Source organism: Stylophora pistillata, chromosome 7 (assembly GCF_964205215.1).
Source record: "Stylophora pistillata chromosome 7, jaStyPist1.2, whole genome shotgun sequence".
Classification (NCBI taxonomy): domain Eukaryota; kingdom Metazoa; phylum Cnidaria; class Anthozoa; order Scleractinia; family Pocilloporidae; genus Stylophora; species Stylophora pistillata.
Window position 1 is genome coordinate 2,499,355 of NC_142525.1, and position 27,180 is coordinate 2,526,534.

Here is a 27,180-nt window from a genome sequence, read left to right on the forward strand (position 1 = left end):
GAAGTCTTGCATTTCATTTGTTTATTTATTTATTTACTTATTACGAATATTTAGACAGGGTAGCCCAGTTCAGCTAATGGCTGGTTTAATGGGGCCGTGCGACACCCACCCATCTCATCCCAGGGGAGGACATCCACGACACAGTACTCTCGTGTGTGGGAAATTAACATCTCCTACCCCTAACCCTGCAGGAGACGGGGCCTACGGTTTATTCGTCCTTATCCGAGTAGACTAGAATATCTATCCATTTCTTGATATTATAGAAAGGTAGCAAATTCTCCTTTATTTATTTCATTTATTTAAACTCGATCAATTCATCAGCTCATTAAAAATACATATAACATACGCTAAGATATTTAAATTCAAACTGCATACTATAACACTACAAGCTGTTTTCCGTGAATGCCGTGCGTTAGACTTAAAGAATGTCATTAATCTTACGTTTAAATACCCCCAGAGACTCTGTGTTCCTTACACAGCATGGTAGACTGTTCCACAATGTGGTGCCATTGTAGCTAAAGCTTTTTCTCTAAGTAATTTTAAGTTTTAAAGTTTTAAAGTTTTTCCTCAGTTATTTTAAGACCATGATTATTGGTCCGGCCGGGGTTCGAACCCACGACCTCCCTGCTGTTCGTCTGACTTTAGTTTGGCGTTTTGTTGTGTTTCTGCTTTACTGATTTACAAGATGATTACAACAATTCAAACAACTCATCAGACTTCACTGCGGATTTTGACTCTGCCAATTTGGTAAATGAAAAAATGTAAAATGAAAACAATTTTTGACTAAATATGATACATCATATCCTATTGTATCCTGGTACTGAACATCGGGCTATATTAAGAAGCCCCCTCCCCCTTTATTAAGCCCCTCCCTCTAATAAGCTCCCCCCCAACGTACCTGAGATTAATAACCCGGGGGGGGGGCTTACTAGAGGATTTACGGTATTTAGACTTTCTTTTTCTCTTTAACAAGGGTTTGTTTTTAAAACCCAGGAAACAGCGTTGTTAGGCTGTCCGTTTCAAATTAGTCGTGCCTGATTGAAAATGGGGAAGAATTTCCGTGCGGCGCACAATTCGTTAACGTTAAGGAGAAATAAAAGCGTGAAGTAAAATAAGTTGTAAGATTTGAAAATGTTCTTGGTCGCATGAAAGTTAAGTAGTCAGTACTAATTTTCAAATTATTACAAATGTTTCATATAGATTCTCAGGAGATATCCTCATACAGGTTATTCAACATTTAATGATCAAAGTCGCGAATTACCCGCCATGAGTGATCAAAAATCGCACGGAGTCCGCAAATTCACTCCATACCAACCTAGGATTCGACTCAAAAGATGCTACGTTGCAAAGGAAAATTATTATAACATAAAAGCAGGGGAAAGGGGCGACCCGACACTGTTAAAATACCCCACTGAGTATCTTCATTTACTTGGATAATACTCGGGAACTTCGGTAAAAGAAACAGAGTTAAAGTAATATACAAATTAGGAGTAACGTCTCATCATTTTTTTTTCCAAAAGAAAGCGGCAAGTTTATTTCATGTTAATAAAAACAAAGTTTTTAAAGACAAGAAAAACTCATAATGTTCTTGTCTTGACAAACATTTATTTGCATCGTTCGTAACATCGATAAGAGAAAGCAGTAGTTGTCTCCTTTAATCTGTTTTTATAATGGTGACCTTGATGTACTGGATACCAACTTTCACATAAGCCCTGTCTTTGTAAACTTCAAGAATAAGACCTTTGCTGGGCTTCATTCGCATCGAGCTACGATGGTTCTCCACTGTGTTAGTGAAGCCGTACTGTGGGATAAAACACGAGCTCCAAGGTTTATCCAACTTCAGCGTGACACAAAGTGATCTGGGATGGCGCTTTCCGTAGGAATGAGGTACTGGGACTGAGCAAATGTTTTTATACCTGTTTTGGTCTCCCCAGACTTTAAGTCAATACCGAAGCGGGGAGAACGATTTTAGTAATATTCCGTGTCATAACTTTCCATTCTAATGAGATTGGTTCCATCTGACACGCCATAAACGATGTCAATGTCAATCGTTTGACCAATGTTGACGTCATTGGCAACGGTTATTTCAACGGTCGAGTGTCGTCAAACGGTTCACCTGCAGCAACCAGGGGTACTTTCAAAAGAGGCTCGTCGTTCAGGTCTCCTACTGAACCTTCATGAAATATAATCTGGTTGGAGGTTGTGGAGCAAGAACTACTGATGTTTGCAGCAAATCCATCGAGCCATAATGGCGTTATATGGTATTCTTTGAATGGCATCTGTTAATAACAAGATTTGATTAGTTTCTGTGGTGGTAACACATGTCTTAACGGGTTTGCGAAACGTATGGTTGGGTTGCTATATGCAGACATAGCATTCAGGCCTCTCTACGTTCATGATTAAGAATAGACAGAGAGCATTCTTAATGCATTATTCTTAACGAACTGAGCTCTCCAGGTAATTTTTGAACTATGGAAAGGACTGGATTTGCTGTGAGATCACATTTTGCAAAGTAGTCGGTTCACAGTTCAGAGATTTCAATCTGCTCATTTTTTCCTCAGGATTTCATGTCTAAATTGATTAGTCTCCCAGCTCGATTACAAATGGGGATTAAGTTCAGAGCCGTTACAACGTCTGTCAAAATTATCAAAAATCATTAATTTGTAAAAAGAACTGTATGAAATTTCCCGTTCCTCAATTTCGTGGTTTTAATAAATGTAGCCTCTTATTTTTATTTTTCCCATTTTCTCATTTCAGTCATAGTTAGTCTCCCTCTATTAACTATGTTTCAATCTTTCATTAGTTCTTTCAAGTTAAAAAATGTCGTCTGAGGTGGCTGGCGGGGAAAGGGGGTTTTCTTTAACCCTCTCAGTTGCTGTTGCAAAATTGATTTCCACGCTGGATAAAAAATTAGGAAGGCCTTACGAGCGAACTTTGAGAAATTTTCAAGTTGTCAAACGTAACTTTTTCAGAGAAAATGTTCCGTCATTCAACATAAGTGATGTTTTGTCTTCTCTTTAAGTACGTTGTCATTTTGTGATATGAAACGAGCACTTAAGCACAGGTAGATGAGAGAATAATTAATTTACTGCAAATGAATGGCCTTCATGCCCGCAAAAAATTGAGTACGGTTGCATGTAATCATAGTTAGTAGTTGGGGACGATGATGTAATATCAGCGTGATGTGAACTGCCTGATAAGTTTGATGTATTCATGATGTCTCTGTCCAGTGAAAAAGACGAAGAACGGTCAAATTATCGAGAGAACAACATAAACACTAAGAGCAGCATTTGACTCGCTTAAAGCCGAGTCATTTTAATTAAAAAAGCTGTTATCTTAAAATGCTAAAATAACTCCCCGGAAAACTGGAAACAGCTGCAATGAATTCGATTGTTTAAATAAAGCACAATACTTGTCCTCCATGTAAACAAACGGAAGAATTTGTTACCTGGTTCTGGTGAAGGGTACAACGGTAAAAAGTTCAGATCACATCCTTCCGCCATAAGGCAAATCCCCGTTGGTAAATGTATCCTAAATGATTCTACTCTTTTTCGTTTTTGACAGAGTTGTGCGATAACTATTTTGAAGCGGGAGAGACAGAAATTGGAACTAGATCGGCATAGAAACAGATTTGAACAACAAGGTTTGTTGATCCATATACAGTACCTCCATGAGCTTCGTGGAGTTTCTTCGACAACCTTTCTTGAGAACTGATGAGTTCTCTCTCGTCATAGGAAACTCCTGGGAGAAGTTTAGCATCGATTTTCAATGAAACTATATCCTGAAACATTGACAAAAAAGGTTTAAATTGTGTGACTTCCCCTATGTAAAAAGCCGACGTTTTCTGAACGCTTGCATTGCAAAATGAATGCCTGCCTGCCTGCCTGAAGGTCACTCTGCCCAAAGAACAAATGTAATTTTGGAACTTCTCGTTCAAGCCATATTTTCTCTAAATTGCAGCCAATATGACCGTACCCGGGTACGAGTCACAGATATGTGAAGAAAAGCGGTGCTCAAATTCGTTTCCCTCGGAAAAAAAAGGGTCGGATGGACAACGAAAATCCTGCGATCCCACCCCAAACTAGACGAGCGGACTAAAGTAGTTAATTTTTTTTCCCCGAGGAGAATTTTATCCAGAGATATCTTACGTATCACGCCAGCTTAATGGTTGAAAACATGAATGTCTGTTTTGCCAAAATTTGGAGGCCTCCGAGGGAGAGCATCGGGTTCCTTAAAGATTTGTGAAAATTTGGCAATTTGCAAAAATTTGGCACTAGTATTTTAAGTTCGGGGTTCGCACTTATTTTGCGCTGATAGAAAAATTATGGTCCCTAATTACTTTTTTCGATGGCTATGACAGCCTCCATTCGACTCTTAATGCAAAACAAGAATATTGTGAAACGATACGACATTTAAACGCAATTAAACGGAATTTGTCATTTAAATGCAGATTGTAATCTGTCTTAAGATGTGACAACTTCCTTCGTGACACGTTTAAAACCACATCATTAAAATAAGTTTGAGCCCTCACATCTGCATGAGAACGAACTCCTACGCAAAACGAAAAAAAAGTCGCATCAAACTTGTTACCGTATTAATCTGAACTTATTTAACATCCCGAATCCAATTTAACAACGGGAAAGGAGAGAAAGGCTGAATTACAAGTTAATGTTCATTACAAGTGTATAGAGCTACGACATTTTCCCACGTAACTGAAGGTAATAGAGCTCTCTTAAATTTTCAATTCACGGATCTGGATGGAAAGGAAAAACACATATAAAATAATGTACTTCATAGGAACTTCGTTCTGGAGTAAGTTTTTAGTGTCGTTAAATACTTTTACGAACCGTAATGTATGCGGAATTGCAAACCAGCTTGGGCAGTACAGTACTACCAACCGTGAAAAAAATTCCAATATTTTTGTTCTCTCTTTTATTGTGTGATAAGGGAGATCTAATCATGCAAATGGAAAGTTTTTCATCAGCAAGGCTAAACAGTCTGGAATTGCTTGTCTTCCAAATGATAGATGCTCGAAAAATTTATCTTCCTGCGAACGACTACCCATTTTTTGTCACCAGGGGTAACAGGTGTAGATGGGGAAAACGCGTACGGAGGGGCATCAGCCGTCGCAAACAGATTATGAAGGGGAGGGCCATAGAAAATTGAATGCACATGAGGGGGGAGGGGAAGGTAAGAATTTTACAGGACTTTCTAGAGGGATCCGGTAATTATTTGATATAAACAAAATCCCCTCAATGCCCCTTTCCTAAGGCGGTAAAAAATGATCGGTGCCCAAGTATGTAATGTATTGACAAAAAAAAATTTACATGTCTAAACATCACAGGAAATTCACCACTGATAAGATATTGATCATCGACGTATTTCGTGATGGCTAAAATAAAGCAAGTTTGAGTTCATTGAAGGATAAGGCCATAAGGATGTATATATATTTCCAGAAAACACTTATAAACTCGAAATGCGGGATTGCGTTGTCAATGATAGTATATGCTAAAACAGCGCAGAGTGCTGAAGGCGCGCTCCGATTGCCAAGTAGAACTCCGAATATCCTTTACTTTTTACGTACGAGCAACTTGCGCGTGATTTACGCCCGAAGATATTGTAATTGTCGCAGGTAGAAATGAGTTAAAATCATCTTTTTTCGCTACTTCAACTCACTTTTTTCGGTATTTATCTAACGAACAGTCGGTGGCCAACGGTGGATTTTTACCTCACCGCTTGGCGGTTTGGTAAATATCTACCACGGGCCATCTCCACTTCCGCAAATAGTTGTTAATTATTCAAACTGAAGATGAACGGCAAATATTGCAGTTAGTTTAATGAAAGAATTATTTTGGTCTGTCATTTTTTCAGGTACATTGGTAAAGCAAGCAATGGTTGCTGTGCTGTGGTTTCTAATCGTATTAGTTGATGTAAGCAAGTCTCTTAAATGCACTGAGCCTGTGAGGTCTGTGAAAGGAAAGTATCTCAGAGGTCATGTAACTTCAAACGTTAGTACTAGCAGCCTGGGTGACTGTATGCTGGAGTGCTTCAGTGATCCGCAATGTAAAAGCATCAACTTTCGGTTTAAGTACTTACTCTGTGAACTAAACGACGCCAGTAGAAACACACACCCATGGGATTACATTTCCAGCGAGGAGCATGCGTACAGTGACATCCATCCTAATGAGGTTTGATTGGATCAGATTAGGTCCTTTAAATGTGGTCTTCATGAATTTCATGCTAAGTATTAAAAGTAGAATCTTCTGATAAGTAATTCTGGTTAATCCAAATTGTTGCAAACAGGTAGCATTTCAGAGTCTGCATTTGAACATGACACCTTCATGGCTTCAAGCCCATGCTTCTTTCATTGATAGCAACAGCTCCCATTCCGCAACTGCTGACCAGATAACATTCAACGCAGGCTCTTTAAAGAATGCAGCCCTTTTCAAAGTTGCTTTGGTGGCCGATGGTGTGTTGACAGAAGGAGCTTCGTTGACGGTTGAGATGACTATAGCAGTTAATGCAACTTATGGGCAGACAACCGACAGTGACCTCAGACTCGGTGTGTCGGATGGAGGCAAATTCATCGGGTTTGAAATACCAGATCACTATGATTACGAAAGCAATGGTCCTTGTTATGGAATACAGGCGAAGTCCGGCAGCTCTCTGAGTGACATAAAGGCTTTAGCTAAGAACGCTCCCATTTCACAGCCAAGTTCGTACCCAGGATTGTTTTTCCTCACGTTAAAGTTGGATCAGAAATGGGGTTCATGCATCATTGCTCGTGGGCATGTCGGGGGATTTAATAAAACGGTTAGATACACCGAGCAGTTGATGCTACGCCAAGGACTTACTTTTGAAGTGTATAAATCGGACGAAAAGGAAAGAGCTGGTATCAAGTATGTCGAGGTTAGAGTGAGTAAAAATTGAAAAACCTTAAAAAAGCTAAGCAGATTTTGATAAATAATTAATTGAGAAATAATTTGAGAAATAATTTTGAGAAATAATCAAACTGAACCCTCGACCACATTAGAAAGCTTTTAAAACGACGCAGAACATTTTCACCAACGCATGCGCTTTTGTTTCGATTTCACTGCTTAACAAAAATGGTAAATAATAACTTGAGCTAATTTACGTCTTATGGCTTATATACAACATTTACAGCACTGAATGTACGTGAATTTAATCGGTAGTCACGTAGTGTCTTTCATTGCCAATGAAATACCTGTCGTGTTAAGTTTTTAACATAGTTTATTACCACAGCCCAACAGCTAACAGTGCATTTAGCTAACAGTGCGAGCTATTGATGGCTCGATAAAATTGGTTTCATCAGTTGTGCCGCCAGTCTTCGTTTAACCAATAAACTACAAGCATAAGTCCCTTCAAAAGAGCAAGCCTAAGTCTTATTTAAAATAGTGCGAATTTTAATTATGAATAAATGAATAAAGAATTCGTTTGGAACGATGTAAACCTTTTTTAATTCGTTCTTCACCTTGAAGTACCAAGTCCAATTGACAATCTTTTTTTCAATTTATTTTATGATGACAGTTAGAAAGTAACATAAAGAACAATGCAGTACAACCGACGCAATTCACCGGTCCCTTTTCGAATGAGATCGTTCAAGCTGTTCAAAGGGTGTAAATCAACAAGTTTGATCGTGAATTTGCATTTTCATTTATAAATCGTTTACATAATATTGTTTTATTTACACCAATTAGATTCGATTTTTAGAATCTCTGCGATCATTAACTCAAATGGAAAACAAAAGCCTCATCGGTTGTGTAGCAGAGACAGTTGACATCGTGAGCAAACCGCCCAACCCCTCCCCCCCTCCTTCACCTTTAACCTCTAATCTAAGCATGTCGTTCCTTACCATGACTTCTCATTTGATAGCGTCTTACAAAGTTGGTTGGTTTACTCCAAAGAGATGCTAAGATTAACCTTCGTTGTGCAGAAAAAGTTAATCTTGTAGCGAACAATCCCTCCCCTAACGTGGCGCTTTCATTTTTTCAATCGTTCTGATTTCTTTTGAAACAAATAATGAATATTTATTAAACACCTCGACCTACTCGGTAATTTAGAGAACCCAAAATTAGGAAGTATGAAAAAAAATTAACCATATAATTTCAAATATGATTGCAATTAGAAAACCAAAAAGTTCAAATCCATGAAAAATTTAATGATCAGGTGTTATAGACATACTGGGAGATCTTTCATAAAAATGAAAATATTCCTTTAAGCCAAAAAGAAACTGCGCAACTACTTGTTCTGGAATTAGCACCACTGCGCAAAAGGAAGATTTTTCCTTGAACATTAGAATAAACAAGCACTGTATTAGATTTTTACTCGTTAAAGTTTTTATATTTAATCAACTTTCCAATGAAAATAGTTTAGCTAAAAATTCTTTCACACAGGTCAAGTACTGTAATTTTAGTTTGTGAGTTAAAATTATGGTAATTGATTGATGGATGTTATCATCTTGGCATCAATAGAATACGGTATACGGATATTACAGAGCGATGCTAAAAATGTAACATGGCTAAACTAGGTCCATTGAGAGAGTTAGATCATAAAATTGAGTTCTTTATTGTTGCCTGCTTGACTTTCAGCTTCAAGTGCTAAAGTTTTTTCAATTTTCGCTCTATAGCTAGTTTTCTGTGGAGAATCGTTAAGGTCTTGTTAATCACAATTGCAGTATACTGCCCCGGAACCACGAGCCCATCCTCGAGAAACCTTGCATTTCATTTGTTGTTCATCTGACTTTAGTTTACCGTTTTGTTGTGTTTCTGCTTTACTGATTTATAAGATGATTATGACAATTTAAACAACTCATCAGACTTTGCTGAGGATTTTGACTCTGCCAATTTGATAAATGAAAAAATGTAAAATTAGAACAATTTTTGAATAAGTACGGTGAGTCATATCCTATTGTATCCTGGTAATGAAGATCGGGCTATATCAAGAAGCCCCCTCCCCCTCCATTAAGCCCCTCCCTCTAATAAGCTCCCCCCCTCAACGTACCTGAAATAAATAAACCCGGGGGGGCTTATTAGATGATTTACTATCTTTTTCTCTTTAACAAGGGTTTGTTTTTAAAACCCAGGAAACGGCGTTGTTAGGCTGTCCTCGTTTTAAATTAGTCGTGCCTGATTGAAAAGAGGAAGAATTCCTAGGCAGCGCACAATTCATTAACGTTGAAGAGAAAAGAAAGCTTGAGGTAAAATTAGTTGTAAGATTTGAAAATGTACTTGGTCGCATGAAAGTGAAGTAGTCAGTACTGATCTTCAAAATATCACAAATATTTGATGTAGATTCTTAGGAGAAATCCTCATACTGGTTAATTTAGCATTTTAACGATCAAAATCGTGAATTACCCGTCATGAGTGATCAAAAATTGCACGAGATCTGCAAATTCACCCTATATCAACCTATGATTCGATTCAAAAGATGCTACGTTGCAAAGGAAAATTATCATAACACGAAAGTAGGGGAATGGGGAGACCCGACATACATACATACATACATACATACATACATACATACATACATATACTTTATTTAATCTCGAATTTGGAGTAGCTAAAGAATAAGCTAGTATCTTCGAGTTACAAGTATAATTCTAAATACTACTAAAATGTAAAATGTAAAATTGTAACATTCTAAAATTTAACTATGAGAAAGAGTCATACTGTAGAATCTTGCGCTTGAAATCAGAAAAGTCAGACGTTCTAAAAGAGTCCGGAAGAGAGTTCCATAGTTTTGAAGCCATATATGAAAAGGAGTGAAGACCATAAGTAGTAGTTTTTGTAGACGGTAGAGACAAAATATAATTTCCGCGTAGATTATAGGATACAGACCGGAAAATAAACATATTCTTTAGATAGCCTGGATAGCGGTTAAAAAACAAGCTCTTGTACAATATAATTAAGAAAGTCTGAAGGCGTCTCTTATACAGAGATTTAAAATACCCCAGTATCTTTTATACAGAGATTTAAAATACCCCAGTATCTTCATTTACCTGGATAATACTCGGGAACTTCGGTAAAAGGAACAGAGATAAAGTAATATACAAATTAATAGTAACGTCCCATAATTTTTTTTTCCGAGAGAAAGCGGCAAGTTTATTTTATGTTAATAACAACAAAGTTTTTAAAGATGTTGGGGGCGTGTTAGGCGACTCGCTTAACAAATTAACGAGAGGTACTGAGACTCTGGTCTAGCCCTTTAACGATTTCTTTTCTTAAAGCTTCTCTCTTCTCTTTCTGCAACTACTATTACAACTGCTACAACTACCACAACGGGTTACTGCAACTAGCAACTAGCAACTAGCAACTAGCACAACTAGCAACTATTAATCTCTACGCATTAAGTAGGGAAAATGGTGGACATGTTTGGGTTGGTTGACCGTGAGAACTTTCATTGTATATTCTTTTACTTTGCAAGGGGGAAATCGAGGAGCTCCCTCTAAAGTATCCGGCCAACATTACAGAACCAATCAAATGCTAACAGCAAGGCTGCGCGCAAGAATCGTATACACAAACAGGATCCTTGGCGTGGGTAAAACTCAAGGTCAACTTTACCACACAAACACGACCACCTACAAAAGTAGCCATTTCCAACCACAACAAGCGATTATTAGGTCTAACAAGGTAACAAGAAAAATCCGTGGACTAAGAATAGTTTAAGTACATACTAGAAACATAAGGTCAAGGCAAAAGAACTACAAAAACAACATGTCGAGGCAAAAAGCGAGACTTAACAAAACAAAAGGTAAACCTAAAAATACTCAAAATAGCAATCCTTTAAAATACTCTACAACATTCCTCCCCGCCTAAATTAAGCATCGTCCTCGATGCGTACGGTAAGGGAAAGATTACATGCAAGACTCAACTATCTAATACAAAATAACTATTTTTTTTTTTAAATTCATAACTATTAATTCAGCCCTAACCCAATCAAGCGGTCGTTAAGTGGACTACGCTTGCTGCTGACAATAGATCGTCAAAAATAAAAACTTCTTCGTACTCGCGCGACGCTTGAACTAAAAGGCTACGGGCCAGAGAAAGTTAATTTATTATTTTCAAAGTAAATATTACTTCGCAAAGCTGATTCTCTTCAAACAAAGAGCAAAAATTATCCGGAAAGGGGCCCCGAAAGACATGACTCAAGAACTGCTCATGAACCATCAAGTAATGGCATATGGTATTTCGCGGACTGGACTGGACTGGACTAGTAAAACGCGGACTAGTAAAGCGCGGACTAGTAAAACGCGGACTAGTAAAGTAACGGGCAATGTGTATAAATTCTACGAGGTCATCAGTCCCCCAATCAATGGCACGGCCGAGGCCGGAAAAGAATACTAAAAATAAATCAAATACTGGCCACGAAAAATTTTGATTCACATGGAGTACGGGAGTGATCTGTCCCGGAGGCTGATTCTCATACCAATGTTTGGAGGTTGCGAACAACCCGCTAACCGACGCTAGCTGGATGGCTGCTACTTCATCTAACATTCTAGAAAATTGAATTAAAGTTAAGGTTATGCGAGAGGTATAAAATTAAAATACTCTACAACAACGACAAGAAAAACTCAGGATGTTCTTGTCTTGACTAACATTTATTTGGATCGTTCGTAACATCGATAAGAAAAAGTGGTAGTTTTCTCCTTTATTCTGTTTTCATAATGGTGACCTTGAGGTACTTGATACCAACTTTCTCGTAAGCTCTGTCATTATAAACTTGAAGAATAAGACCTTTGCTGAACTTCAGTCGCATCGAGGTACGATGGTTCTCTGCTGTGTTAGTAAAGCCGTACTGTGGGATAAAACACGAGCTCCAAGGTTTATCCAACTTCAACGTGAACACAAACTGATCTGGAAAGGCGCTTTCCGTAGGCATGAAGTACTGGGACCGAGCAAATGCTTTTATGCTTGTTTTGGTCTCCCTAGACTTCAAGTCAATACGAAAGCATGGAGAACAATTGTAGAAATATTCCTTGTTTCAATTTCAATTCTAACGAGTTTGGTTCCATCTGACACGCCATAAACGATATCACAGTCAATCGTTTGACCATGCTTGCGTCATTGGCAACGGCTATTTCAACGGTCAGCGGAGTGTCGTCAGGCAGTTCATCTGCAGCAACTAGAGGTACTTTCAAAGGAAGCTCGTCGTTCAGGTCTCCTACTGAACTCTCATGAAATGTAATCTGGTCTGGAGCTGTGGAACAAGGACTAATTATATTTGCTGTAAATCCATCCAGCCCTAATGGCGTCATATAGTATTCTTTGAATGGCACCTGTCAATAACAAGATTTGATTAAGTTCTGTAATGGTTTGCGAAACGTATGGTTGGGTTGCTATATGTAAGCATAGCATTCAGTCCTCTCCACATTCATGATTGAGAATGGACACCAGCAAAAACTGACACAAGAAACTGACTGAAGAATCGCCCGAAATTCTGCTGTTAACTAACAATCAATTAAGGATAAATACCAGCGATATTAAAGAATGACGTTTCGACCGCTCCATGCCATCATTCTCAAATTCAAATTAATACATTTCATGAGTTTGTTATATAGAAAAAGTACGTGTGACGGTATCAATACATATGATTAAGGAATAAAAACGATGAATAAAAGATAAAAATAGGTGAATAATAATCTTTTATTTGTATATATATATATTTAATTTATTTAAATATATATATTTACATTGATGAGGCCCTGCAATGCACTACACTGCACTGCTCTTATGAGGCTAGGCATTTATAGATTATGCTAGTAAAAGTGGCATATTATGCTAGTAGCATTGCTTTTTTTTTTTGGCCAAATTATGCTAACATTATGCTCTTTTTTTTCCAAATTATGCCACCGTTTTTTTAAATTACGCTCTTTGAAAAAATGCAAATAAGTCCAAAATAGATATTTTTTAACTAGAAGCCGTTCGTCTACAGGAAAGAAACGCAACAAATCCACAATGAATTTCAAATAAACATGTGGTTCAGGTTAGACCCGGGCTCAGTGCTTCACAGTGAACTACAAATGCTACTAGTTTAACTAAAACTTTAAATATCGATTAAGGTCACCAAGAGCTTGGGACTAGAGACAAAAAATTATCAAATAATGGCATCAAAAATGATCTGATAATTATCAAAATGCGCAAATTATGCTAGCATTGCTACTTGGCAGAAATTATGCCAGTTTGCTCAAATTATGCCAAAAATTATGCTAGCATAATCTATAAATGCCTAGATGAGGCCCAGCAGGCCGAAACAGTACTGTCTGCACTTAGATATAGCTCTTAGGCATTACAAAGCTTTGCTTTTATGTTCAAATTGGGGTGGCTTTCACGAAACAGATTTGTAGGGATGAAAGCGTAGTCGTTGTATATTTCTAACTCAACATATACTGCGCTCTACTTTTATGTATCGAGCAGATAACACAGAAAAATCGAAACGCAGACTTCCTATATATTGAGGAATAGGTTTCGAAAAGAATGTGTGAAAACTGGATATAAAAGAGACATTTAAAGTTGATATCAGCTTTCTACAAAGCAAATTTCTATTGATAGTTGAAAAACCAAAATTAAATTATTGAATACTTCCAATAAGAAGATAACACAACTCAAAATTAGGCTGAGAGCCTGAAGCGCGGGAAAACGTGGGTAGCCAGGCGTCGCATTTGATTGGTTGATAGTGTGGCGCGAAATTCATAAACCAATGACAACACGAAGCAGAGCAAACCCGGAGGCGGGGAACAGGGCGGAGAAAGGGCGTGGGAGGGGACACGTGGGGGACACATGGGGATGTGGATACACCGTATGGGGAAGTCGTGAAGTCGAAAGTCATGAATGTTTTCATTCTGACTCAGAATGAAAAGAAAAAGATTGAGTCAACTTTCTAATGTTGAAAAAAACCTGAAACTGGAGAACAAAAGAGAAACGGAGAAGAGCGAGAAAATATCGGCCAAAATTAATGCGGAAACGAAGTACGATGTACGTGCGTGTATCACACAGTTTTATTGGCTGATAAAAACATCTATCAATGGCAATATTAATGGACAAATAACATCCACGTAGTCACTTTTATGGAAATATTTAAAAGGGAAATCTAAATTTTAAGAGCAGTTCGGTAAAATGCCGCCTTTCCGGCTCCATTCAATGTTATGCAATCATAAAAACAGAGTGCAACTTTACACAGTCGAAGAGAGGTTAATGTAAACGTATCGGGGATAAAATGAGTGTGCTATTCGACATGATCGCGATTGCAAAAGTAGAGTGTCAATAATCTAAGTCAGGTCATATTGTTTTCACGATTTAAGCGGTTAAATAAGTAGTAGTATGATTTTTGACACTGATGCTTTATTCCTGTTCGTACTATTTCATCCCAGCTTGGCCATGTACCTTTCCGGCAGGATAATATTTGTCTGCATTTGCTTGTCGCAAATTTCCGTAACCCTCTTAGCTGAGCCGGGAAGCTTTTTGTTTTTATAACATCTAATATAATAAAAACCGCTTTCGGAATGGCGATTTTTATCTGTTATCTCCACCTTTTTCATCTCAAACAAAAATTGCAAGTGGTTTTTTAAAAATACATTCCCAAACATGAATCTCCTTTGAGCCAAGGAATCAAACTATGGAATGACTACGCTGAATAGAGTGAGTTTATCTAAGAGGAACTGACGGCAAAAGCAAAGGGCAGAAGTATGTAAACGTTTCCGGCTTAATTGATTCCGACCGTCCTTTGACGTAAGTGGTTGAGCCAGGAACTTAAAGCTACTTAGCTTTGTCTACTTAGATTTGTACACACGCAACTATAGAAAAATCTTTGAACAGAAGCTTTTACGAAACAAGCTCAATTTAAAACCTCTACGAAGGGTTTTTTCCCTAGTTTTATAGAGTTATGTGCATGGTGAGCCCTCGAACCTTAGTGATGACAAAAACATCTCGCTGGTTTATGGAATTAAACACGCAATTACGACGCACTGGAATGATAAACTACTTAAAGCTGAAACCACTTGGGTAACATTATTGGCTATTGACAATAAGCATCTGGTGTGAAATTCATCTCTGTAAGATGAGATTCGAGGAGGACCGCATAATTTCCTTTACTTAATCTAATCATCGCCAAGTATCTACTGTAAATCGCCTTGGCATTTACCGAGCAGAGAATTCAATATTCTGACAGACGACGGTTCATTTCACCAGTCGTCTGAAAAATTAATGATAATCTGGTTAAATCCTTGAAGCAATTCATATTTCATAACTGAGGGATTTATCTCTCCTAATATTACCATGCCACGCGAACTAAAAAAAAAAAAAATCTAGCGTTATCTTCAGTATTCACGTAAACTCCAAATAAATAGAAGCGGATTGTCTCGTCAAAAGAGAAAGTAAAATCGTTCCGTTTTGGGACGTGGTTATGAACTCTTATCGTCGCAAAACAATCTGCGTGCAAATGCAGGGAGTTTTTGAGAAATCAGCACATTACCTTCATAACTTCCGTTTCAACTCTTTTAGAACATATTGCGACAACTATTGCGACAAATGGGTGGTTAATAAATTAAGTAGATTAAAAGTCTCTATCCGGAGAGGGAAACAGGCGTGCAAGTGTTGGAAGCTTTCTATGCTCTGTTGTTTTTATTTACGCCTGTTCTTAGGGAAGTTCAAAAGTCAAGGTAAATTTTTTAACTATGACCCTCAGAAATACCGATCACCGTATGTTGATTAGTGATTACAGCTCAATAAAATCAGTAGCGAGATTATGGGCTGAGTAAACCTGTTTTTGAAATAACTCTGCATGCTATGAAATACTTAAGTCGATGTAATCTGGCAAATAATTGCAAAACTCTAAGACCCTAGAGAAAAAAAAATAACCAACAAGGAAACACCAGAGGGTTTTCAGGACGATTTTCATTCCTGATTTCCGTTTTCCAGCCATTTAGTGCATGCTGTTTTCTTAGGAGTGGATTAAATTCTCGGAAAGGAACTCAGTGTACCCGTAAGCGTTTGAGATTTAATACTAAAATTGATACCAGCAAGTTTCAGATTGCGACTAATTAAATTTTTCATCGCATTAGTCGGAATCTCTGGGTGTCCTATGTGGTGATATACTAATGTCAAGTTCAAGTCCATGCTTCAGGAAGCTCTAGGTACCAAGGGTTTTTTTTTTTTACAGTTAAAAAAACTTGGCTCCATATCTACCAGTAACAATCCTTGCATCACAAAGAGTTATGTCGCCAATGACAACTTTCATTTACATTTCCTCAGTTTTTTTGTTCTTTATTTCGTCGTGTACGCTCATTTGTGGTCAGCCACGTCTGATAATATAAAAATTATTCGTTTTACATGTTGGGGACTCGTAATCTGCGCTAATCTATTCGCTTTTCCTGATTTGGCCAGTAATTTCCTCTCGCGTGTTTTCTCACCTTATCAGACGACAATTTCAAGATTAGTGGTTTGTCGTTTGACACTGAGGTGTGTTCTGCGAAAAAATCGTAAAAATAAAGGCACTTTTATATAATTACGTTACAATTTCGTCCTCTAGTTGAGTTTTTGGGACAACATATGAAATAAAATAAAATATCAAAACGCTGATAATAACAATACTGTAATATGAAATGCATTAAAAAGAACTAGAACAACATGGAAAACCAACGTTATGTTAAGGGTCACTTCCCGTCACAGGTCTACTTGACATACATTAAGATTAACCTTAAACAGCAAATCCGGATTGTGACATCTCCTCTCCTTATAAATTATGTAGGAGATTTGCCGGAGGGGGGGAGGGGGCAGTTTAGGGTAGGGCCGCCTTACCTTCGTGGGGCAAATGGTGCACCTCTACGACAAGAAACGCTAAAAATCGAGGATGTCTGCTTTGGCGCTCTTCTTAGGATAAGTAAGATTGTGTGGCGAACATTTTACCTCACTACATGTAGATAGTAAACCACATTTATACCACTGCAACAAATTTTTCAGCACAATGCAATTTTGTGAAGAAATCAGGACATGACCAGCGAAACTCATTTGTTTTTGCCCTTTTTGGAATTAATAAGTCATCGAAGTACTTGTGTGAGACCAGATACACTATCATTGCTACACGGAGGCTGGCAAACGCTAACAGAATAACGTTGAAAAGAAATTTACCCACTGTTTGTAGCAATTTCCTAGATCCCCCTCCCGCCGAGGCCATTCTTAGCTAAAATCGTGAAGGCCAAGATGGGTTTATAAGGTAAAGGTCAGTTCTGGTTAGTTCTTTGGTATGCAAAAGCTGAAATAAATTCTAATCAAATAAACGCACAGTTTTCCTTATTGTAACTTTGGAAGAAATATGATGAGGATATCAACGTGTGCGAGTTTCTTTCATCCCCCATAAAGCTCCCCTGTGAGGTCCTTGCATCATACCTAGCGGAAATTACGTCCTTGATATAAGGGAACGCCCTTGATTAACTCGCTTTACCAATCTGAAAAAGAAAAAACGTCACGAGAAATATAGTTTTGTTTGTGCTTACGAGAAATACAAGAAGCAAATGTTCTAGAAGCTCTGTTATCGAGCCAAAATATTTACGCGGAAAGCTGTGACTGCTTGCGGTTTCGGAGATGCCGCCGTTTCCGGAAGTGCCGTTCATTTCGCGTATTAACTTGCAAACTAATTTTGAAATATTATTGATAAAACAAAAGGCAGATAGGTATTGATAACAAAAACAAGATCCTTCTGGAAAAACCGGAATTTTGTTGTTTAACTCAATTTGGCCAATCATGGAAAAGGAAGTGGATTTTAGAGGACCGGTTAGTCGAGACATATTATTGGGTAATGCGATATGACCCCGCCTCCAGCTACGCCTCCAAAACGAATAAATACGGATGTAATAACAACAACAACAGGTAATTTCGTTCAGCTTCTGGACCACTAAAAGAACAAGCAACTTTCAACCTTGAGGGTAAGCAGTCTTTATTTTTGTCTCTGTTTAATTTGTTCATGCGTTTACTAGTTTCAAAGGATTCTTTCCTACTTTTGTTTGTACGTTCACGCACTGCTCCGTGGCAACTAAAAAGTAATGCCATGATCTCGCTACGTTGCACACGCCTTATCCTTTTTCTTCTCAGTTTCATAAAATAAAAAAGATTTTAACTAAAAAGGCGCACAAATATTCGTGGATACCGTTTTGCGTAATGGTTCGAACTTGAGAAGATTTTTGACCATCAAAGAAAGGTTACTGTATCAGTGTAACACTTGAATTATAATGAAGTGGTTGGTACAACGCCTCCAGAACCTCCTCCTCCAAAGACCAATTGAAATCAATCACAACAATGACAACGCCAACTCTTGTCAGTGCGTAGAGCATTCGTATCGGCTCGGAAGCAAAAAAACATGCAAAATTCAAAGGTTAGATTTTTAGGCAACCGTTTGTTATTACAACATGTCTTTTTGTGCCGTTGGTTAGACTTTAAAGACCTTTTCTATTGTCGTGGTTTGATTAAACAATAAAGAGGAACAATCTAATCACTGGGTGTGTTAGGAAAAGAGAACTTTGTCTTTTTTGGTACAAGTAGACTGGAAATAAACTGGGAATATTTTAGTAAGGAAACCTCACTCCTCGGAGAGAGTATGTTAAAATTTGTTAGCTATAGGTCTTTGTGCGAGCTCGTATGGTCTCAATCCATCCTGTTCTATAGTTTCCTATATTTTGAAAATAAATGTGTATGTATTTTCGCCTGTAGCAGCTGTGAACTTGCGATTATCACGAGGGAGTGTTGTTTATAAGCCTGTAGGAAGCCGATCCCACCATTTAAAATGAACTTGATTCGATTAAATACAAAATCATCTCCATGACATTTAAAGAGTGTTGAGTCTAAAACCATGGTTCTGGTAAGACCAAAATAAAGAGATCTTGTTGACATTACTTTGTCCAAACAGGAAGCCTTTTCCTTTCACAGACTGAATCGAATAAGACAGGGCATTGTAATTTAAACATGTCCCAAATCAAATATTGTCCAACTTTTCTTGTAGTTGTGACGTATGTTGTAGCCATCAGAGCCACCTAAATCATGTATATTGCGAAGTAAGTAGATTACGACTTGGCCTCTCTAAACGCTTGAGTTCTTTAACTAAGAATTTTGCCGCAGTGATTTTCCCGTTATGGAAATACAAAAAAAATAACTACATTGATGGTGGCGTTGTTTATCTTAGCAGTTGTGCAGTGTACTAGTAGGTTGCATTTGCAGACGACGATGAAGCCACAGACCCAGAAGTATGCTTGTGGTCAGATTCCTGTAAGGTCGTGTCTGTATTCTCTGTTTCAGTGATACACAAATGTCAAGTTGCTGCATTAAAAACAGTCATCACAAACATGTTTAACATCTCCATTCCAGAGCTTTCATTCACAGCCCTCTAGAAGGTTGATATTGGCATCTTTCCCACAGAAAGCACTGTAAAATGTTTTGAGTTCCAACCGTATTTCGGTGGCTCAAAACGTTAACCCCACGGTAGAACGTGTTGATTCAACCCTCGAAAAGCCAAAAGGACTCTTTCGTCGCATGAAGCTTAAGTATAAACCTCTGTGAGGTTATTGGATTTTTTATGTCTGGTTCTCTGGGATTAATTGTTATGCGAGAGTTTTCCGATGAAGGTGCCAAATGTTCCATAATAAATGATCAAAAAGAGAAAAGAAATCCGTTAAGATTACAAAATTAATGGTCCACTGTTCGGGTTTCATTACAAGTAGTTATGGCTTACATTTTATAATCTTTTTCCAGCAATGTATGAGGCAGGAAGCCCTTTTTTCACTTACAAAGTTTCCACTCATCAGCCTTTAGCCTAATGCAATGATTCTTTATTCGCTGCGTTCGTCTGCTAAGTTGAGAACTCAATGATTCATCTACGAATAACCTTGGCAAAATATCAACGGGTAAGTTTTAATGAATGATTGCAGTGCAATGCAAAAAATGACAATATTCTGGGCTGAATCGCTGCAATCAGCCCCAAACTCATACTGTTACTCAAATCATTTTTGTACTAGTCTCTACATAAAAATCTTTGAATTACTGATAAGTGCTCAAACTCATTCAATCAATAATTACAAGGGTTACATTTTTTGATAAGTCGAAGATAGTAGCATGTTTTCATTGTGCTTGTAACGCAATCTATCTGAGTCGTACACGCCCCCGATACTCCCCCAGCAGCAAGAATCCACACGCTCAACAGAACACAGCATGTCTCCAGACAAATACTGCTGCTATATTATCAAAGAGATCAAGAGATGAACCTGAAAGAAACAAATGACAATAAACGTGCAGACTTGATGTTTGTAAAAGAATATTCACTCTTGAGTGTGCCGACTGTAAATGTCGAAGGAAGAAAGCTTTGATGATTAGGTGAGATAAGAATTCCATTATTTTGACACTGAATTTTAACTTTAAGTTACGTTAAGCGAGTCTTTTACGCTTTTTCTGAACTGATTCGTACCACAAAATCGTTTACAACGTTTATGAAGCGAGAGATTCACACCCTTGCAACAAGGCATCACAGTATCTCGGGGGGCGGTGCAAGCCAATAGGAATTCACGATTCTTAAAGAGCACGAGAACGATTCCATAAATTTTGCAGATGATGTGCCTGGCTTTTCGTCTTATGAATTAAGCGATGCTTTAGAGCGAGAGCTTTTTTTACGAGTAGAAAGCGTTTTTGAGATGACGTTTTTGAGTATATATCGTGTGGTGCCATTTTACTTCGCCCTCTAACTTGTCTTAATACAAAGCAATTTAAAAAAACGAGGATATCATTGCATTTAAAGGCCTATAACAACTTGAATTTGTAGTATAAACTCAATCTGTGTATTTGCATTCGTTGCGTTATTTGATTCCGTCCCCGCCCCCGGTTACTCCCACAAGGCTGACCTCAAGCACGATAAAAACAGTACAATGATTTCATTTGAGGCCGTTTCTTTAGTCTTCAGTCTAGCTATAGAGTACATCGCCCACGAGCGCAAAAAGTACGCTTGAAAACGAATTTCAAGAAGCCTTAAATTTTGGCCTTCGTTCTTTCATTAAACCAAAAGTAGAATATATCGTTCTTTCGTCTTCCTCCTATTTGTCTAAATACAAAGAAAATTCGAAAAGGAAGATTCTCGAGCATACGTACATCCTTATAAACTTGAATTTGTTGTATAAAATTAATCTGACCGTAATTCTGTTCAACCGATTTCGTAATTCGAATCCATTCGTTGCGTGATCAAGACTGTCCCCGCCCCCGACTCCTCCCACAAGGCTGCCCTCACGCACAACAAAAGCATCACAATGATTTCATTTAGGACCGTTTCTTCAGTTTCCAGTTTAGCTAGAGGGTACATTGTCCATGAGAGCAAAAGTACGGTCGAAAACGAACGTACTCTATACTACATTGTCCGCTTGAAAACGAATTTAAAGAAGCTTCTCAGTATTTGTCGCGGCAAAAGTAAAATCTGTCACAGAAATATTTCTCGAGCAGAGACCATGCGAAGTAAAAAGAGTGAATTATTGGATTTCGCAACTGCCATCTGGTGTGACAAATGATGGAAGTTGGACGGAAAGCAGACGATTATTATTTTTTTTTTTGGAAGAGTTCGTGTCATCCTGCAATATTATTATCCAGTACTTTGATCAAGAAAATTTTAATCCTCAGTTTTAATAGGAGCACCTTATACTGCAGCCTTTGGACATATCTTCTTATTGCTTTTTGAGGATTAGCCACGCTCGAGAAAACCTCCAGCGCGGAAGCAAAGCCCTTGCTGAAGATCGCGTGTGCGTGTTTGTTCGCAAGTTGCGCAAACAATTACAGAACAAGAAAAGTCAAGATTTTGTCTCTTTCAGGTCAAGTCTCGCTTGATACTAAACCCTTCTAATCAAAAATTTATCAAACTTTGTTCAGTAACTAAACATGATAATCTTGAGCCCTGTGGAGGACTCTAAACATCACATACCATTCATGCTGTCTACATCCGGTCGCTCCAAATGTGCGAGAAGGGAACTAGATACATCCCGAAACAACTTGAATAGTGCGAGGTCTATCATTTCAGGAACACATCTTTCAAATAATGTTTCTGTCTAAGATATTTATAGGTCAATGTCATGTCGGCCAAAAATATTGATTGTGATGCTGTATTTGGATAATAAAATTCAAAACAACATTTGAAACAGTAGCAAAACACCACTTCAGACGAAGCGGTGGTTTGTTTAGGAAGAGTACGAAGGCTTGTGTCAGAGAGGTCTCCAGGCATTCCTTGCAATTACGAACGACCACCAAGAAAGGTTTATACTTTTAAATGTCGACAAAGACAAGGTAACAAGCTTAACGGGAAATGATCCTGAGCCAAAATAAATAATCCCCATACTGCTAAGCAGCATGAAGTCAATGAAGAATGTATCAACAAAATTCCTCGTTAAAAGAGCAAGAAATGAAATACATACAGCCGTGAACAACGATCAAAATGTGATCAGTCAGGATCCCGTGTTGAGAAAGTATACGGTAATTAAAAACCTGTGGGATTCAAATTTTAGACCACCCACATTTTTTATTGTAAATGACCTCAAGGAAACTTGTGTTTGTTGATCTCCCGCATTTGTGCTAACAGTAAAGCGGAGTGTCACGTGTACACGATGGATTTCAGTCACGTTTTGTTCGTTAATCTCAGCACTAAGCACAAAACACTTGAGTAAAAAAAATCTGCCGCGTCTAAATTAAGATTTCAGGATGGGGAGGGGGGTGGGGGAGGGAGAGGGAGAGGGGGAGGAGGGAAGGGGAGGGAGAGGGGGAGGGGGTAGGGGAAAGGGTAAGGATGTTTGAAGGAACAACGACAGCAACAAACATTTGCAATATTTAGTCGCTATCTAAGAAAATCTTTAGATCCGAAATATCGAAATAGGCTTTCACCAGAAAGATGATGCAAATGTGATAAATTGATGAAGTCATCATTTCAAGTTCCTAAAATGTTATCGAAGACGGAACGACTTTACTAACTCACAAGACGAGAACAAGAGAAAATCTCGCGCCAGCCACTGAGATCGAGAATTTTTAGCTGTATACAGATGAAATATCAAGAATTATTGAAATTAATCGAAGAAAAAAAAACAAAAACAAAAATAACATGTAACAAAATCTCATGTAAACGTAAATCACCATAGCTCAAAACAAAGGAAGAAAGAAGACAAACTACCTCGTAAAAATGTTTTCTTAGTAGCAATCAAACATTCAAAGACATTAAGATTTAGATGTCTCAATTCAGTAAACTGTAATTATCTGTTCTGACCCTATTGTAACCTTATTCAAGCCCATGAATAATTCGACTTTACGCTCATCACTTCAAAGATTTCATAACAACTCGTAGACCGACATGCACGTACATCAGAATCAATCGACTCTGCGTTTAAACGATAGAGTAAGTTGACTAACCTTGCTGGATGAGTTATCTCAAATGTCTAGCACCGTCACACTTTTAAACCTTTTAATTATTTTGTGATGACGAACGCAGGAATCTACAGGAGAATAAAGATTGCAGTTGGAATTTGACTACGAATATTATTACTAGTAAGATGGCACACATATTAACTTTATGATTACAGGGAATATCCCCGCTACAGACTTTATGCACAAGAGCTATAGCGTAGTAGAGGTCACCCATAAACAAGAACAAATGCTCACACTACTAGCCATTACAGAACTTCACGAAACATGCTGGTTATATGACTGACAGAGGCTAATTAACTTCCATTCAAAATCATCGGTTTAAAATTCTTGCCCGTTTTTCTTTCATTTGTAACGTAGATTTAGAGATGCTTTTTTTTTTTTTTTTTTTTTTTTTTCTGAACATCCCCTTGACCGCATGTACGTACTTCTGTTGGTAAACAGATGAAGAAAACAGAAAGATCTCTCTGGCTAAACTTCTGAGCAAAAGACAAGTACAGAAAGCACCATTGATAGTTTGAAAAGTGTATAGTATTCCTGGTTACAATAATGGCGGAATGTTCGACTGAGTCTTTTACTTCAAGACCGCACAACAATATTCAAATCAAAATTTCACAAAGGCTGTAACCCACGCCGGGCGATTTCGAATTCTATTCGGAAGGTTGCCAAATATGGAAAATTTGTTTAAAATTTCTTTCGCAATACGAATCCTATAAACATTGCAACATTTTACACAGGCTACTTTAGATACAAGCACAAGTTATACACTTGCCGTTTTATGGAATAGATGGTGATCTCAAAACTTCAAGTAAGGTCAGTTCTAAGTTCCATCATCGAGTATCTCGCACGGGGATTTTCCCTGTCTTTTCCAGCAGCATGATTTTCACTAAGTCCTTACATGATCTCCACGGATTGCAACCATTTTGCAATCTTTGACTAACGTTCTTGTTGTATTAAACAGAAGCACCGGTTATTTTGTTGCATCTCTAAGCACGATTTTCAAAGCTTAATTCCCCCACACACTTTCCAGTATCTTGGACATCCTTTCATTCCGAAGAACGCAACTGGTTTCCATCATCCTCGACACAAGCGAATGAAGTGATCCAAAAGGCGACCGTCGTGTCAATAAAAGACGAATATAATTATTCTGTTTGAAATGCAATCACAGAGGGCTCAAAGTGTACAATGTGACGCGGGTTCAAAGTACAAGATGCATTGTGCGTGTTCTGAAGTGGCATGATGTCTATGTCATGGACAATGCTAATATTCACCCGTATTTCTTGTTTTGACCAATGAACGTTGGAGTATTGATCTTTACTTTTATTACTTTATGAAAGTTCCGAGACTCATTTAATTAATTGTCTTTCTTTTTTATTTTGCAGAGATTTGAAAAACTAGCACAAAGATGTCGTTCACATTGGGAGCCACTCTTATTCTGCTCTTTTCTATCTATGGCCTTTGCTACGGCCGTAAGTTTTCCTTCTATACTTATTTGTTTTGGGTTGATGAAATAAAACGAAATTTCTTCGAGGATTTTATATTGTATCGGAAAAAAATGTATCAGTCTCAGGGTGAAAAGGGGAGGTTGACCCTGTTTCTTACGCTTTGTTTTATTTTCTTGAATAAGAAGTAGAAGGATTTAAGCTAATAACGTCACCTAAACTTAAAAGAAAACATGTTTACTCGACAAAACTCGTATAATACGGGTGAGAAAACAGCCGCTAATGAGGTTCCAATGTCTGTTATACTGGAAAAGTTGCAGCGAAGGAATAAAGCGGGATGATCATACTGTGTATTATATCACACATCACTGAAAATTAACATACACGTGCACGACTCAACTGGTTATTCATGAAGAATGCGTGAAAATACTTCAGAGCAATAGTCAGAGCATATACTGTAGCCCAGTAAACTGGGTAGTTTACACATTTGTCATTTTTTTTTGAAAATTAGCTGTTTCATTCTTTTAGTCCATGCTGACACAAAGTTTACCAAGACACCTCCAGTCACAACCAGCGTTGCTGTGAATGGTTCAGTAACGTTTACCTGGGAGTTTGAGTTTGGAAACGATCAGGACTGGGCTAACTTTGATGAGTTTGTCTGGGGGACAGTTGACAGCGGCCACATAGCTAACAAATACATCACCGTCTCTGGGTCAAGTATGTCCGATATCAAGTTCAATCCTAGCCTTCCACGTAGTCTCCTCGGTCGGATTATTTACTTTGGTAGCATTAGCTCAAGTGGGTGCACATTGAATTTCCAAATACTGGACGTGCAGACATCGGATGGAGAGGTCTCTTATGGCTGCGATGTTGACATTGCAGGAGAAGAAAGAATCAGTCAACCATTTCATTTAACAGTTTCGTGATGGTAAGTATTGTTACCCACTTAAGCTATCATTTAAGCGCATATTTAAAGATCATTTTTGGGTAGGATGCAGTACTCTAACAGCTTCTTTCCCCCCTCCCCACACCCACTAAAGAGTATAAATGGACGCCGCAGATCTATCAAGGAAACTTAACAAACAACTTGCAATGCACTAGCATCCCGTCCGGGCTAGCTCCGTCGTCGTGGGCCGTTTGGCATACGAGCAGACTTCATCGTTTATTTCTTTGAAAGACTGTTAATAGGGACAGAAGCTAGAAGATGGCAGACAAATGTAAATTACATACCGAAAATGGACCGCTAGAGTATGGCCGGGTGAAATAATATGCATCATATACACATTAAGATGCATAATATGCCTTGGTTTGGTCGTAAACTGGCAAAGGAACCAAACTTTGGAGCCAATTAGGAGAGGACCACGTAGAGTTAGTGTCTAGTAGCATTTTGCATCTTTGATGAGTTTTGAAATTTTTTATGGATAATTGAAAATTAAGTTTACGTTGCAATTAATCATATTGCAGAACTCTCGGGAAGCATGCGCGCTGTTTAAGTGGGCCACAAAAGGTGATTTTCCTTTCTTGAAATGGAGGGATCTTGCTCTATTTCATGTTTGGCAATTATAAAATGGCCTCTCGTAATCTGACAGTTCGCATGTTGTTCAAAGGCGTCATAAAAAGTCCAAATGTTATATGCCAAACCTGTCTAACTAGAGTCATTTTGAAGTCATGAATTCTACTTTTTTTTTGCAGGCGAATAACCAAGCAAATAGCCAAGCTGGTTCCGGATTTTCTGGTGATCCAGTCCAAGTGCATGTTCATACTTTACCCATTGCTGTCAATTATTGTAGAGACAACACGACTTCGATTACGATGAAATATTTTTTTCTTCTTCTTTTTTTCCTAGCAATTCGGGCTTCTTTTTCATTTTGCAGTAATGGGCAACACGTGACCTTGTAAAGTAAGATTTTACAAAAACATATAATACAACTGTATCATAGTTGAACAACCAGATATTTGCAAGTTGTAGATAAAAATTAGGTTTTCTTTCGTTGAATTTCTCACCGTCCATGGTGACAAGCCACGTGTTTGTTTGTTAATCTTTATAAACAAACCGATTATCTTCAAAATATACCCGTTGGATCTAAACAGACACCCTGAGGAGTAAGTGGAAATGCCTCAGAATTTTGAGAAATCATTTAATTTAATTTGTAGTTAAATATCATGTAAATTACAATAAACATTTATTGCAAATTTGGTGCAACATTAATAAATAGTCTAAGTCAAACAAGAATGGCTTTTTTAGCTACTATTGCATGTTTAACTAATGCCAGATTTCTTTTTACAAACTCAACAGCTTCCGTAGG

General features: G+C 38.0%; 2 protein-coding genes, 1 non-coding gene and 1 pseudogene across 5 annotated transcripts; 2 read left to right on the forward strand and 2 right to left on the reverse strand.

Annotated features, from left to right (window-relative positions):
• Nucleotides 1-1,545: 1,545 nt before the first annotated feature.
• Nucleotides 1,546-4,177, reverse strand: LOC148726140 (uncharacterized; annotated as a pseudogene). Its single transcript, XR_015990035.1, has 3 exons — nt 3,667-4,177; nt 1,981-2,279; nt 1,546-1,939 (listed from the first exon to the last, which is right to left on the reverse strand). The product of XR_015990035.1 is annotated as an uncharacterized LOC148726140 (transcript).
• LOC111329787 (uncharacterized) lies at nt 3,386-7,470 on the forward strand. 2 transcript variants are annotated; one of them, XM_088729040.1, is made up of 4 exons: nt 3,386-3,472; nt 3,565-3,643; nt 5,872-6,188; nt 6,304-7,470. In XM_088729040.1, the coding sequence occupies exons 3-4, from the start codon at nt 5,892-5,894 to the stop codon at nt 6,928-6,930; spliced, it is 924 nt and encodes a 307-aa protein (XP_088585166.1). In that variant the 5' UTR covers nt 3,386-3,472; nt 3,565-3,643; nt 5,872-5,891; the 3' UTR covers nt 6,931-7,470. The 2 variants fall into 2 exon arrangements, with proteins under 2 accessions (XP_088585166.1, XP_088585165.1); XM_088729039.1 differs by having other exon boundaries at nt 3,442-3,643.
• A 2,066-nt stretch (nt 7,471-9,536) lies between these two features.
• On the reverse strand, nt 9,537-24,605 carry LOC111329802 (uncharacterized). Its single transcript, XR_015990143.1, has 3 exons — nt 24,205-24,605; nt 21,952-23,503; nt 9,537-12,295 (listed from the first exon to the last, which is right to left on the reverse strand). It is a non-coding gene; the product is annotated as an uncharacterized LOC111329802 (transcript).
• On the forward strand, nt 17,788-27,107 carry LOC148726141 (uncharacterized). The gene is made up of 4 exons (XM_088729002.1): nt 17,788-17,935; nt 24,815-24,901; nt 25,403-25,802; nt 26,567-27,107. The coding sequence occupies exons 2-3, from the start codon at nt 24,838-24,840 to the stop codon at nt 25,798-25,800; spliced, it is 462 nt and encodes a 153-aa protein (XP_088585128.1). The 5' UTR covers nt 17,788-17,935; nt 24,815-24,837; the 3' UTR covers nt 25,801-25,802; nt 26,567-27,107.
• The last annotated feature ends 73 nt before the right edge of the window (nt 27,108-27,180 follow it).